Here is a 16,263-nt window from a genome sequence, read left to right as displayed (position 1 = left end):
GTAGTGTGCCTGGTGCCCTTGTCTTCCGCAGCACCAGCAGATCAGCTTCCTCACAGGAGAATCACTGCCTCTTCTGATTTTCTAGGCTAGAGCAGGCCTGCTAGATAATGTCGAGGAGCACCTGGTTCAGCAGGGCCACTTCTGGCGCCCTACTACTAACACCAATGTGGCGCCCGGCGATACCCCTATGTTCCTCCCCTGGTGCCTCCTTCTAGCAGCATTTATCGCAGCCACGGAAAGTGCAAAGTAAGACATGCTTTTTTTAGCCATTAAATAATAGCACAATACTCTCCTGCCCATACTTTGCATTTTGAAGGGGAACTCCTACAAATCCATATGCAATATGGTGAGTCGTAAAAATTTACTGTATCAACACATTTCTACCACTAACTATTCACTGCATGTCTTTAGTAAATCTCAACAGTACTATTTTAACAACAAATGAAGATTTGCACTGGCTCAAACCAGTTCTAGCTATCTTCTTCAATTAGAGAAAAGAGTATTTTCTCTTATTCAAGTTGCCTAAGGAAGAGCTGCTTGTGCACTAATTCAACTCAATCCCCCTGTGTAGCTTCTTGTTTAATACCTGCATCTTGTTTGAATGCAGTCTCTCACAGATTCTCTTTCCAACCCATTTTTGAAAAAGCCAGCTAGATCAGATGGGATTGTTCTGTTTTTTAATAGCAGCTCCAATTTTTGTGGCACTATTAACAGATATTTTTAGTATCTACATTCTCTCACTGCTGAATTATTGAGTGAATGGAAGCCAGCTGTTGTCCACCCTCTTTTTGAGGATGGTGATTGAGCTAAATTAAACTGTTATAGGCCTATATCCATTTTCTATTTAAACTTTTGGAGAACTTTGTTAACAAGGAGCTAATTCACTGTTTTGAGTAGCAAAATGTCCAGTGTTGTCGGTTTTTTGTTCAGGGTATGGATGTGTGTCTGCCATTTGAAAGTTCTAAATGATATAACAAATGCACTGGATGCTAAACAGCATTGTACAGCAATAATTATTGACCTAAGAAAAGCTTTTGATTTTGTGGATCATTTCAACTTATTAAACAGATTTGATTGTATTGGAGTCTCCGGTCATTCATTGGCTTGGCTTACACACTGCACCTCTCTAATAGGGGGCAGTGTGTAAATTTAGATATCAATCAATCTCAGCCACTTCATATGCATTGCGGTGTCCTTCCTAGGCTCAATACTACCCAACATTTCCTCTATAGATATTAATGTTGTTCAGAAAGCTGTTAATAACTCCCATATTATATGCTCCAGTTATACAATCCAGTATGCCACTGGTCCAGCTGCAGCCTTTTACTAATCTCAATTTATCATTTAACACTATAATGACTAAAGTTATGCGGCTTGATCCCTCCACCTTGGACATTGTCACCAGAGATGGAACTATTCTTGAGCAGGTTATGATTTATAAATACCTAGGAATCTGGCTAAATTTAATAATTGTATTGACATTACTTCCTCTAATGCTTTAGATAGGAATGGCAATTTTGAAATTGGTTTCTACACTGCGTTCCAAATTATTATGCAAAACATATTTTTCTTAGATTTTCCAAATTACCTATATGAATTGCAGTCATTGTAATTTTCCAGTCATCAACTATTAGAGTACAATTGAAAGGTTTTTGAACAAACTGCCCAATGATAATAGTATATTTAAAAAAAATAAACACATAAGGTTGAGGTCAGGAGAGGATGGGGGCCACGCCATAAGTTTGTCCCCTTTTATGCCCATAGCAGCCAGAGATGCAGATGTGTTCTTTGCAGCATGGGACGGTGCATTATCATGCATGAGAATGATCTTCCTGCGGAATGCACGGTTCTTCTTTTTGAACCATGGCAGGAACTGCGCTTTGAGAAACTCCACATACTTTATGGATGTCATTTTTACCCTGTCAGGGATCCTAAAGGGGCCGACACTCTCTCTCCCCATGATTCCAGCCCTTGTTGGCGCCGTAGCCTTGTTTGCATGGGGTGGCCATCAACCAGCCATCCACCACTCCATCCATCTGGACCATCGAGGGTTGCACGGCACTCATCGGTGAACAAAACAGTTTTGAAGTCAGTCTTCATGTATTGTTTGGCCCACTGAAGCCGTTTCTGCTTGTGTGCAGTGGATAGGGGAGGTCGAAAGCATGGCTTACGCACAGCTGCAAACCTCTGGAGGAACCTGCATCTTGTTGTTCGGGGCACGTTGGAGGCACCAGCAGTTTCAAAATCTTGTCTACTGCTAAGACAAGGCATTTTTGCAGCTGCTCTTTTAACTCGATGTAATTGCCTGTTGGAAAGAGTCCTGGATCTTCCCTTATCAGCACGCACACGTGTGTGCTCTGAATCAGCTACATACTTCTTGATTGTGCGATGATTGCAATGAAGTGTCTTGGCAATGTTGATTGTTGTCATGCCTTGACCTAAACACTCAACAATTTGTTGCTTCTCAGCAGCCGACAGGTCCTTTTTCTTTCCCATTTTGGTTGAAAATGTAGGCTGCTTAATAATGTGGGACAGCCTTCTTAAGTAGTGTTGCCTTTAATTGGACACACCTGCCAAACTAATTAGCACAGGTGTCTGCAACTGCTTTCAGTGATATAAAGAGCCCAGACACATATCACCATCCATGAGTTCAACTGACAAACAAAAAAATTCTTACCTTATCACTCCTAAACACTTTTTGCATAATAATTTGGAATGCAGTGTAATTACTAAAAACCTTATTAATTCATGGTTCCCTGAATTAAAACTTGTTTCAGGGAAGTAGGCATGGTGCCACAGGCTAAATAAGTGTTATTGATAGTCAACACATTATGAGCAATTGTTTCAACTGTTACTTTAAACAAAACAGATGGAAGAGGAGAATAAGTTTCAAATTGGACACCATATCATTTAAGGATGCCAATGAAATTTGTTTATAAGTATTAAAAACAGCAAGTACCTGTACAAGAGGAGATGGATCAGGACAAATGTAGAAATCTGGTGTCTAATATTCTAGATCTTATAAAAAAAATAGAATGTATGGTAATTTTTTGAAATATCTAAAAAAATGTAGCTTTAGCTACTCTGCATTCTGAAAAGTGGCCAAGCAATAAGAACATAAGAACATAAGTTCTGGAATGTTTAATCATATCATTAGACACACTCAATTTATGCTTCTTCCATCTATGGTTCCTACATGATCGCCTGACCTCCTGGACACAGTCTTGTCTGTATTTAGCCTGGATTTAGGTTTGGCCCTCTTCCTCTTAAAAGACGCGATAGAATTGAGGATTGATTAACACGTGGAGTCGAATTTGGTGATAAATTCCTCCATGTTCATCTATGTGATTTCCATTTTGCCAGACCAATCAACGGAGTGTATAAAAAAGCTTTAATGAATTTATAGGCTACGGGCCCTATTTTAATAACCAAGTGCCCGGTCTGAAGCACATGGTGCAAGTTTTTTTTATGGTGTGGCCAACCCACTTTTGCTATTTTAATGGTGGCAACGTAGTCACTGCACGAGGCACATGGTCTGAAACAGTTATACTAAGTCTCGTAATTATTCATGGGTGTGTGTGGGGTGTAACATGCTACAAACCAATCAGAGCTTCATCTTCCATTCCTTTTAAGATCCAGGTGCACTTGCACCTTGGAAGATTGCTATTGTGACGACTGATTTGCCAGGTAGTATCGAAAAACGCTTCTCTGCAGAGAAAACGGTTCTGCTCATGTGCGAATGAAAGCACACAAGTAGACGATCTACAGCAACAACAGGATTCCACCAAAGTATAAAAACTACATATCTACTTACATATCTACTCAAACTAGGTTAGGGGAAATCAGATATTTGGCAATCCTTTTTATTGCAAGCAGTCACAATGCCACTTGCCTTTTGGCATTGTCACAAATGCAACAAAGTGCTATTGTACACTGGGTACAAGTCTGGAATTTCAGGTCCACGTGTGTTCAGTTTAAAAGAGCCAGACTATACTGACATTCACTGCAAGTGCAAGCAAATCAAAAGTGACAACTGTATTATAAACTGAAAACACAAATGTGTAGATTTTGTTTGTGCAGATCTATGATCTATTATTGCAAACATTATTGCAGGTGAAATATGCCTATATGTATGACTAGCCTACTATTACGTGAAGAACGTAGCCTGTTTTATGTGTTAAACGTTGAATGTAGCCTATTTGTTGAGACTGCAGGTTTGTCTTTATACCTCAAAATAAGCCTAGTCAAATTAAATGTATTTTTCCTTTGCGTGTGGGAACAGGGCAAGACTTAAAAGATCGGGATGGCAGTGGAACACATTTTTTTACTAAATATTTCTTTTGCATTAAAAACATGTAACAAAGCCATACAATAAATGGACTGTAAATGTCATGTAACTCGACTGGCAAATCCCCTGTGACATGTCTTAAAATAACCATTCTGACATTAATTTCTTAAAATATTTTGATGTACAATTTAATCATCCTTCAGTTTGTAATCTTTACATGTTTGTGCACTGCAGTTGTACACGCGTTTTGCATGCTCCTATCTTGATAATGCACAACAGACATGAATATTAAAATCATCCAAGGTCAAAATTCTTTCATTCAGGGTTTTTGTGATCTTGGAAATATAAAGTGCAAGATATAGCCTATGCGATGGGCTGGCCCCCCATCCTGGGTTGTTCCCTGCCTCGTGCCCATTGCTTCCGGGATAGGCTTTGGACCCCCCGCGACCCAGTAGGATAAGCGGTTTGGAAAATGGATGGATGGATGGAAGATTTAGCCTAGAACTATCACACATGCATCACATTTTTGCAGTTGTACAAGCGATATGATAAATAATAAATAACCAATTCACCAAAACTTTATGTGTTTGGAATGTGGAAGAAAACTAATATACCTAGAATAAATCCATTTGAAAACTAGGAGAGGTGTTAAAATGATTTTATTGTTGATATATTTCGAGAAATATGATCTGGAATAGCTATGTGAAAATGTTAATTATAATCTTATTCTTTGCAGGTGATGATTTTTCCATTATCCAACAAGAAATATTCATGGTGAAGGAATGCACCCACCAGAACATTGTGGCCTACTTTGGGAGCTACCTATGGTAATTCTTAACTCTCACGCTGCTAAAGCGATCCATAATCTGTTTGTGTATTTTCATATTAAAATGTTAAAATTGTTGTATATTAGCTAAAAAAATTACTAATTGTAGTAAGAGAAACGGTGGCTTGCTGACTGAAGATTTTCCAAGGTTCAATGCCTATCCCAAATCTGTATGTCTTTTTCAGTTACTCCTGAGGATTGGTTAGACTTTCTTAATCCCTCTCAGTATGTATTATATTGTGAGTTTGAGCCTTTGAGCTTTAGCTTTACCACGCCACCTTTGCAACACCATAGTAATTGGACTGGTGTGCTTGTATAGTTAATGTGCCCTCCACTATTATTTCAATTGCTTGCACATTTATGTATAATAGTATTTATTATATTTAATAGTGGTGCACCAATGTGGAAATTTTGGCTGATAACAATATACAGTCAACCCTTCTGCATCACGACACTCCCCATTGCGGTTTTGATATATTTTGGGGTTGTATATGATATTTAATGGCAATTTTCTGTGATTTTTTTGTGAGTTTTGCGAAAGCAGCAGGCAACACAAATAGTTTAGGAACTTAAACCTGCATAAAATTTACATTTGGTGCCGATTTGGAGGCCGCCAAGTGTGTTAACTCCAGCATCTCACAGAATGGGCTCTATTTTCCACCTATACAAAGCACAACACAAAGTTTTGTTAGTTTCGTACCAGCACATTGCTCATTTTCACGACTATAGTAAATGATTTTGCGCATGTTTTCTGCTAGTACAAGTGGTGTTTTTTAAATGAATCATGGCCGGGGCACATTGTTGGCAAGTTGCTATTTTAAGGCAACACAGTATCTTTATGCTGTTAACCAAGCAAAAGCACGTCAAAAGTCAGTGGTGCATTATTAAACAGTAATTAAGCAGCGTGTTTTAGATACTTGTGGGTGCACGAGGCTCATTATTGACATTGATACTTGATCAAAGTGCAGTAATGGTTTTTTATTTTATTTATATACGTTTTTTATAGAATACATCTAGTCCCTTCATATAATCTGTAATACTGTTTAATGAAACACCAAAAGAAAAAAAATACAGACGCTCCTCTACATGCGAACCTTCAACTTACGAACTTTCAGACAGACTGCAAGTCTAAATTGTATTTGTTAGACTCCGCAACATCAAAGTTTCTACATCAAAGCACGCCAATTCTGCCCAGTACGAATGCTGGCGGCTACTCCTGCCGTGCAGCAGCGTAGCGTGTGTACTCTCAGCATCCCAGTTCTTTGTACTTGCATATCAGTAAGACATGCTCTCTTGAGATCAAAGTTTACTACATTTTTATTGTGAAATATTCTGTGCATCCATTATCCATTTTTGTTTTATATATCATTAGTAATGTGTTTTAGGATAAGAAAACATGTATTGACTTTGTATCATAATTTCATGTCCCGGTCGTACGATCGTCCCATGTGCCACGCCCCCTCATTTAACTTGTGTGGAATCCGCGTGTTACCAGCTGTTTCAAGTCATGTTGATTGTTGCTGTGTATTTAAGTCTGCATTGCAGTATGTTTCCCCAGTCCGGTAATTAATGTCTTGACGTCGTATTCATGTTCCTGAGTATGTTTCCCCGAAATAAACCCCGTGTTCAACTGATTTGCTGGCTCCTGTGCTGCTTACCCGCGTTGAATGCGTGACAGAATGATCAGCTCATGACATGGGGATTCCACCCGAGGTAGCGAAGGGGGTGTGCCACACAGGAGGATCTGCATGAGCAGGGCATGACCCATACTTGCTTATGCATGTAGATTTGAGTACCCTTAAAATGATGTTGAATAACGACTTCCGAACATTTCAAGTTACGAACAGCCGTTCAGAACGTATTTCATAGAGCAGCGTCTGTATGTATTAAGTAAAGACCAAATCATATCCTTGACATTGCTGTCTCTCAACTGGGTCCTGATGTCTTGATGGAACAGATGGTACATAGTACTTGTTCTTTTGTAAATGTATATTTTTTGGAGTGTAGTTTACTCTTTTCCTTTCTACAGCAGGGAGAAATTATGGATCTGCATGGAATATTGTGGTGGTGGCTCTCTTCAAGACATCTATCATGGTATTTCAAATCCTCTGTGTTAGTCACGAAATCATGAGCATAGAGAATTGCTGTTTTTTTCTTATTTTTATTTGTATATTGAGGTTCGTTATGGGAGGGATTTCCTGTCAGAAAGAAAACAAAAATGATAAAATAAAAATAGAATGCGTTTTTATTTTATCATTATCGAAAAAGTTTTCTTTTTCGAAGGAATACTTTCCTGTATAACTTTCCTGTTATACAATGAAAAGAAAAATGCTTCTTTGTGCCAATTATCATGTATACAATATATTCTTTAGGTGCAGTAGACTTTGCTTTTACAATTTCCTCTCTCCCCATAACCCCCCCCCCTTTACTTTATTAGTGACTGGTCCCCTGACAGAGCTCCAGATAGCTTATGTGTGCAGGGAAACATTGCAGGTAATTACACCTGTCATTGATAGATAATATAATAATAATTAATTAGTAGGTGGAGATGTGGATTTTTTTTAAAATTTCTTTCTAACTATGTCCTGTTTGTCCTGTTTGCTTCTTTAGGGCCTGGGATATTTGCACACGAAGGGTAAAATGCATCGTGACATAAAGGTATTATGATTGTCTGCTACAAGGCTTTTTAAATTTAAATGTTGAGATTTTTGCAAGATTAAATCATTTGTGCCCATAAAATTAGAAAATATATTTGAAGACAAGTACTGATGTTTGGATGATTCTAAACATAGCTAATTGTATAAACTAACTAATCTCAGGGCTTAATTTATCTGATTTAAGAACATATAACTGCAGAATACACTCCCCAACCCTCTGTCTAGGTCAGGGTCATGGCGGGGCTTAAAAGCCTATCCCAGATACAACAAGGCTATTTTACAGGGCTAAATACTGTTATAGTTATTGTTATTGCATGTGCTGCTTGTACGTGAGATAATTCGGTTATTTTATATTTCTTTCAAAAACTTTGGACTCATCCTGCTTCCAGTTGTATAACCAGGTATTGACATAACTGGTACGCAAGTACACATTCACCTTAAAAACAATATGTGTGGCGATCGATTGTTTTAACAGCGTGGGGTACGTCTTTTATGTGCATTTGTGCCGATATGACAAGAAATTATCGTGCATTTTAACCTCTATATTGCAAATGAAGTATGAATTAGCATGTAAAGGTTAAAATGCATGATAATTTCTTGTCATATCAGCGAATAGACATAAAATACATACGCATTCACGTTGTTACAACAATCGATTACAACAAAATTAAAAACAAATATAAATGGGGAATAAATCCAAGAAAACAGTGCCAGGCGTTGTATGTTTTATGTAAGCAACTCAGCTTGTAAATCTGGGAATAGTAATATTCAGTTTATCTACCACAAGTTGCCACACTTGCCCTTGAAGTATCATTTAGACAGTTTTCCACTGACATACAGGAACTGAGCTATACCCAAACCTTATTGTCAAGAGAGATGTTGCTGTGCGGTTCCAGTGCACTTCAGTTTTCTATTGTAGAAGGGTCGGCTCAACAAAGGCGCTTCCAAGTTTGGAGAGCGACAACGATGAAAAAATATGCTTATTTGCTGTTCAAACGATGTACATCATGATTTACTATGCGCTAATGTCTGCTAGCATGTTTGTGAGAATTTCCATATTATGTCACCACCAAACACTAGCGGGGTTAGCATTCACTTATTTAAACTGGCATTTTGAATCCATTTTGTTCAGCTGTTCAATAGTACTTTTTCATGTAGTAGGTTGGAAATTTTCAAGTTCCAAGTTATTTAGAATGCATCATTACATTGCAATGTGCTATAATGCTAGCAATAAATAATATATAGAGTATGCCCTTTTCTCCTTCAGATAATCCATACCGACACAAATCACTGGTATCTCCGTGCATTTCAGATGATAGTGACGTCACCAGCTTGGTTTAGTCACTTTTGAGGGCCATGTCAACGTGGGTACGGCTTAGCTACGACTTGCATAGTTTACAATGAAAACTATCAGTTTGTGGTAATACTCGGGCATGGCTTGGTTCTTGGTGGCAGTGAAAAAGCTCCATTAGAGATATTTTAGCTAACATGATTCAAATTTGTTTTGCAATTTGAATTTGCTGGACATTTTTGCTCATTATATTCTTGCTATGTACCAGGAGAAGGACTAAAAACAACATTTTTGAATGTGTGCTACCTACTGTCCTATCAAATTATGAAATAAGCAGTGCTCATTAATGCCAATTACAATGCTACCATAGTAGGTCCACCATTGTACCTACTTTGTTAAGTTGCATAAAACGACGGAGATAAGTTCATGGCTACCTTTCATTTATTTGGCTCAAGAGGGGAAAAAATGTTATTGTTGTAAAAATAATATTATACAGTATATTATTTTTAATCAAGAGGGAGCAGGTATTGTCTATATAAGTATCGTCATCAAGTGAATAATATATAATAATAGATGGCAGTTTGTGTTCAGATACTATTTAAGTTATAAATCTAAAGATTGTAAACTATTTTTATTTATGAGTATAGGGGTGAGCAATGTGGCCAAAATGTCATGGTTAAAATCCATCCATCCATCCATTTTCCAAACTGCTTATCCAACTGGGTCGCAGGAGGTCCGGAGCCTATCCCGGAAGCAATGGGCACGAGGCAGGGAACAACCCAGGATGGGGGGGCCAGCCCATCGCAGGGCACACTCACAGACCATTCACTCACACATGCATACCTATGGGCAATTTTAGGAACTCCAATTAACCTCAGCATGTCTTTGGACTGTGGGAGGAAACCGGAGTACCCAGAGGAAACCCATGACGACATGGGGAGAACATGCAAACTCCACACATTTGACCAAGGCGGAGACTCGAACCCGGGTCCCAGAGGTGTGAAGCAACAGTGCTAAGCACTACACCACCATGCCGCCCCCTATGGTTAAAATCATGATCCTCAATATAGATTATGATATTTTTTGTTTGTTTACAAGCCAATCAAATTGGAATGTGTGTGGTAATGTTAACCACTTTACCAGCAATTCTGTCCTTACAAGAAACACTGCATGTAGCATTATAATAATTAACTAAAACTATGTAAAATACTGTACATATAAAAAGAAATTGACTCATTACAGCAAGAGTTTTTTAGCAATTGTTTTTAATACTTTTGAATACAAATTAAAACTTTTGCTATAATGAGTCAGTTAGTTATTAACTGTGTACTTCAGAAATCAATTGAAAACAAACAAATAATGGATAAATAAAATTACTTTTGTCACAAATTAAAGTAGTCCACATCAAATTTTACAAATACAAACCATTTCCACACAATCAATGTCCAAATTTTTTTGGAACCAGTTCTTTCTCATTAGCCATGCCTCACAGTGTCTATTCAACATCATAGAACATAAGAAATTTACAAACAAGAGGAGGCCATTCAGCCCATCAAGCTCGTTTGGGGAGAACTTAACTACTAGCTCAGAGTTGTTAAAATCTTATCTAGCTCTGATTTAAAGGAGCCCAGGGTTTTAGCTTGCACTACATGAACAGGAATCATTCCATACTCTACATGCTGTGTAAATAACTGCATTCTCAAACTCAGTTTAAAATGTTCTCCCGCTAATTTTATAATAATTAAATCCAGATCCCGTTGTAGCCTCTGTGCTGCTAGTTTAGTATTTATTACACCACCCACCTTGGTGTCGTCTGCAAATGTAACCAGTTTACCGTATGTATTGGTGTCAATATCATTAATGTAAATTAAGAACAATACAGGCCCTAAAACTGAACCCTGCGATACCCCACTGTGAACGCAGGCCTACTGTGACATTGTGCCTCTAATAACTACTTGCTGTTTCCTGTCTGATAACCAGTTTTCGATCCAAGCTGCTCCAGTTCCTAAAATCCCTGCAGCTCTGAGCTTAAGCAAGAACCGTTTGTGGGAGACAACATCAAAGGCCTTCTGGAAATATAAGTAGATCATGTCGTAGGCCTTTTTGTGATCAATTTGTCTTGTAGCTTCCTCAAAGAACTCAAATAGATTAGTTAAACAGGATCTACCTCTCCTAAATCCACGTTGGCTATCTCTCAGAATGTTATTAGAATCCAGGTAATCTACCATTTTCACTTGGATTATAGCTTCCATTACTTTTCCAGTTATTGAATATGGGTGTTATATTAGCATTCTTCCAATCAGAAGGTACCACACTAGTAGATAAGTATTTCTGTAATAGTAAAGTTAAAGGTTGGCTAATAATATCCCCCATCTCTTTTAAAACTATAGGTGAGATACCATCAGGGCCCTGCAATTTATTTATTTTGAGCTTAGCTAGGCTTTGTACCACATCAGCCTCAGTTATACATATATTGGCCATAGACAACGCTGTATTTGTACTAAATGGTGGCAAGTTACTTGTGTTCTGTACTGTGAACACTGATGTAAAATAATCATCAAACTCATTTACTATATCAATTTCATTTTCAAGACCCATACTATCCTGCAGATTAGTGATTTAAGCTTTTAGAGCTCTTTTGGAGTTAAAATATAGGAAGAAATTTTTAATATCATCCTTAGCCTCCAATGCAATCTTCCTTTCTACATTCTACTTAGGGAGTTTAATATTATTTTTTAACTCTGCCTGTAGACTTAGATACTCCTGCTTTATTTTGAAATCGTTAATTTCCATTTGTAGAACATAGCCGTTTTCCTCCTGACTTTATTCTTAATCTCCGTAGTAAACCACCTTGGCTGCAATTTCCTATATTTAGTTTTTCTGGAAACAGGTATGAAATCCTCTTGAACTTGCAACAATGTGCTTTTAAAAAATTCCCATGCCTCTGCAACAGTTTTGCTTTAACTCCATCCAGTTTACAAGTTTCTAATTTCAGTCTCATACCATTAAAGTTAGCCTTCCTAACATTGTATTTTTTTGTTTTCGACTTTGCTCTTCGGACACTAAAATTAACCTCAAATTTAATCATGTTGTGATCACTACCTAAGATGTCTAATTTTCCAATCCTATCCTGGTTGTTAGAGAAAACAAGATCAAGAAGGGCTTCTCCTCTGGAAGGGGTATTAAAAAACTTAGTAAAAAAACAATCCTGTACTAATTCCACCATCTGAAGTCAATTTATATTAGAGCCAGAGAATGATGTCCCACTGTATCCCAGGTAAATTTAAATCACCCATAACCACCATGTCCTTTTTATTACTCTTAATCCTGATATCATCATATAACATTCTGCTTTCCTCTGCAGCTACAGTAGGTGCTCTATAACAAACCCCGACAATTAGGCCATTTGAGTTTTTAGCATCTAGTTTTACCAATACAGCTTCTGTACTTTTTTTTATCAGTGAGCTCCCTTGCCTGCAAGTTTTCTTTTATGTATACTGCAACACTACGGAACAACGTGTAACCATCAATATTATATTCTTCTCCATCATTGTCACTCATCCATGTTTCTGTTATTCCTATAATGTCGTAAGAGTCTGATGAAATTAAAACCTCTAAATCATGAATTTTGTTTCTAATACTCCTTTAAGTACAGACCGCAAAGGGTAGGCCTTTTATGGTGCCCAATTTTAATATTAATTTGGGCTTTCCGTCTCTCCCCACGTATATTCTTAGTTAACCTCCCCCTGCCCCCAGTTCCTAGTTTAAACATTCCTCAACTACTCTACACATACGCCTCCTCAACACACTGGTTCCCCTCTGGATCAGATGCAACCCGTCCGGCTTGAACAGGTCCCACCTGTTCCAGAAAGTCTTCCAGTGCCCCATAAACCTAAACCCCTCTTTCCTACACCACCCTTTTAGCCACGCGTTTAATCTCCTTATCTCAACTAACTCATCATGTTTACCTTGTGACACAAGTGCAATTTTCTTTACTGTCTAATGACATAGAGTGGCATGCAAAAGTTTGGGCACCCATGCTTAAAATATCTGTTACTGTGAGTAAAGTCAGCAGAAGATGAACTGATCACATTTTTATTTCCATCAGTCGCAACAACAAAATACCAAAAACTTTAAATTGCCTGAAGCAAAAGTTTGGGCACCTGACATGGTCAGTAACTGGTTAGAAAAAATCAATTAAGTTTTTAGTTCAAGATTTTGTCACTAAGTTCAGATCCACTGAGACAGGTTGAAATTGTTTCGTTTCAATACCATCGTAGTTCAATGATTTGGTTGTGTTTCCCCTAATTTCAAACTCACTTGTGCTGTTGGTTTCAGTATTCTATGATGTTATGTAGTACACTTGAAACTGGCCTTTCATTGGAAGCTAAGCCTTGCCACACTTATGCCTAATCAACTTCTTAACAGCACATATGTTTTTATTGTGCAGTTTGCCTCATTTGTGTCACTTTGGACAGAAGCTTCTATTAAATCAATGTAAATGTAAATGTAATGCTATAATCATGATTCTCATAATAACTCTGAAACATATATCGCAACTGGTCACAATAAATTACTGCCATATTGCACACCACTAATTGCACTAGTAACTAGTACATAAATTGCAGCTCAAGTAAAGTGAAAATAAAAATGAGAAGAAACTGAATCAAAAGAAAAATCTATGTTGTTGCAAGTGCTCAAAATTTACTTATCTTAAATGTTTTAAAAGAGAGATCAAATTTGAAAAGAATCCTTGTAAAGATACTGGTATTTCTTGCCAGCACATACCATGACAAAAGTCACATATATAAAATATGATGCAGTTTTGAGTGTGGTGCATGTAATCTGAATTTTACTTATTTGTAATGTGTTGCATCACATAAATGACTTTTTTTGCATATGACAGTTGTCACATTGACATTCTCTAAGGGTATGTCCACACTAATACTTATTAGTTTAGGAACATAAAAATTTGCTTCTGATTTAGCCATCCATCCGCACTACTGCAGATCTTTTTTTCCCAGAAGCGGAGAAAAATTTCAGTGCTGTCCAACAAGTAATCTTTCTGTAAATGCATTATGTGGATCATTTCTGATTAGCTCTCCTTGTTTCGATGTATCTTTTCCTAATTGGTTTTTCTTCACTGGAATTAAGAGTACTTTTCCTTCTTTTCACGGAAGTAAGCCACATGTGAACATGGAGGATGTACAGGAGCTACGTGACATATGTTGTTTTGCTTACTTGTGTACAGCTAAATCGTGTTTTGTGTACATTGTATGCTGTTGACAACTATTGTGAAGCTCAAAATGAGACTGTACGTGATTCAAGTTTAAGTGCAGCTCTAGCTTATGATAAATATGTCCAGCCATCAAACATTAGAGTGCACTGAAACTGAGGGGAATATGATGATTATATTTCGTTTTTGTAAAATAAAATATGTTCATTTACTTTAAACGTATGGTTGTGTGTGAGATTAATCAAAAGGCAAGTGTTTATAAAAACTGAATTTTATTACTAATCAGACAAAATAAATTCAAAATATATATTTTGCCATTTGTAGAATTATATAAAAAAAAGTTTTTTAAGATTAAAAATGTGCAAGTGATGTGTTGTCCTCGAGCTACAACAAACAAATAACATATGACGTGCACTTCTTCTAAGAATGTGTTATAAAAAGCTTTGTTTAAATATGCAAATGAAAATGTATACATTAATAACCACTCTTATATACAATATATACAATTACACAAATGCTAAAGCTAATTATTTGTATAGTTGTAAGCTACATCTTTTGCCTTTTACCTGGAGCAGTGTGAATGCAGAAATTTTTTCAACACATGTGACAATGGTAGCGCAGAGGCAGATCTTTCCTTTCGGAAACTCCTGAATTTTTTATTTTTTTTGCGGATGTAGCCTAAATTCCCCCTTTGGTAACCCTATGTAACATTTTTTTCAAGCTATATGTATTATATATCTATGGAACCTTTGGACCGATATGTATCACAAATTCAGCAGTTTCCCTCTGTCAATCTATCTATCCGTCTATCTATGGATGATACTTTTTCCTCATGGATAATGTTCCACTTTTTATTCTACACAGGGTGCCAATATCTTGCTAACAGACAGTGGGGATGTTAAGTTGGGTAAGATTTTTTTTTCTGGTTTACTACTGTTTTTCATGATGTCTGTGAGAGTTGTGATTTTGAAAAAATGCCAACTTTTATTCCAGCTGATTTTGGAGTGGCAGCAAAAATTACTGCTACAATTGCCAAGAGGAAATCATTCATAGGAACTCCTTACTGGTTAGTTTAACGTCTTTTCTTCAGTTTCAGTTAATAGTTTCTAAAATATAATATTTAAATTCTCTACTTTACGATGATGAATGGGTAAGAATGGGTAGAATCATTTGTTTGTTTGCCCACAATGCAGGATGGCCCCTGAAGTGGCAGCTGTAGAGAAAAATGGAGGCTATAATCAGCTGTGTGACATCTGGGCAGTGGGCATTACCTCCATTGAGCTGGCTGAGCTGCAGCCCCCCATGTTTGATCTGCACCCCATGAGGTATACTCATCTCTTCAAGCAGCTAATGCTTCATTTTTATGTTAATGAATCTGTATGTTAAGTGTGTTTTATTTCCATTGAAATTATAACTAATCTGTACCTTTTTTGTGTGACATTTTATTATAGGGCTTTGTTTTTAATGTCAAAGAGTAGCTTCCAGCCTCCCAAGCTGAAAGACAAAAATAAATGGTAAGTTTTCAAATGCAAATTGTATATAAGTAGTCACATCAAGCCAAGTCAAGTGGTGCTTTATTGTCACTTCATCCATATTGAATACACTGCTTATGGTGACACGAAATAATGTTCCCTGGACCATGGTGCTACATATATCCATAAAGTACTTAGATGAAGCAATCCAGCGAACTATAGGCCAATCAGTTTAACTAACATAATTGATAAAATAATGGAAACTATAATCCAAGTGAAAATGGTAGATTACCTGGATTCTAATAACATTCTGAGAGATAGCCAACATGGGTTTAGGAGAGGTAGATCCTGTTTAACTAATCTACTTGAGTTCTTTGAGGAAGCTACAAGACAAATTGATCACAAAAAGGCCTATGACGTGATCTACTTATATTTCCAGAAGGCCTTTGATGTTGTCTCCCACAAACGGTTCTTGCTTAAGCTCAGAGCTGCA

The 16,263-nt window shown here is 37.2% G+C and overlaps 1 protein-coding gene across 3 annotated transcripts in view; it reads left to right on the top strand.

Moving 5' to 3' along the window:
- map4k5 (mitogen-activated protein kinase kinase kinase kinase 5) overlaps positions 1-16,263 on the top strand; it is a 113,881-nt gene that overhangs the window by 37,998 nt on the left and 59,620 nt on the right. For all 3 annotated transcript variants that reach the window (XM_048974129.1, XM_048974130.1, XM_048974128.1), the window contains exons 4-11: positions 5,025-5,115; positions 7,144-7,208; positions 7,552-7,607; positions 7,725-7,772; positions 15,163-15,205; positions 15,292-15,364; positions 15,492-15,623; positions 15,750-15,812. In XM_048974129.1, the coding sequence (XP_048830086.1) occupies positions 5,025-5,115; positions 7,144-7,208; positions 7,552-7,607; positions 7,725-7,772; positions 15,163-15,205; positions 15,292-15,364; positions 15,492-15,623; positions 15,750-15,812 (571 nt within the window). The remainder of the gene's footprint in view (positions 1-5,024; positions 5,116-7,143; positions 7,209-7,551; positions 7,608-7,724; positions 7,773-15,162; positions 15,206-15,291; positions 15,365-15,491; positions 15,624-15,749; positions 15,813-16,263) is intronic.

The sequence above is a fragment of the Brienomyrus brachyistius genome, chromosome 14 (genome assembly GCF_023856365.1).
Source record: "Brienomyrus brachyistius isolate T26 chromosome 14, BBRACH_0.4, whole genome shotgun sequence".
Lineage (NCBI taxonomy): Eukaryota > Metazoa > Chordata > Actinopteri > Osteoglossiformes > Mormyridae > Brienomyrus > Brienomyrus brachyistius.
This window is presented reverse-complemented; position numbering and strand designations above follow the sequence as displayed.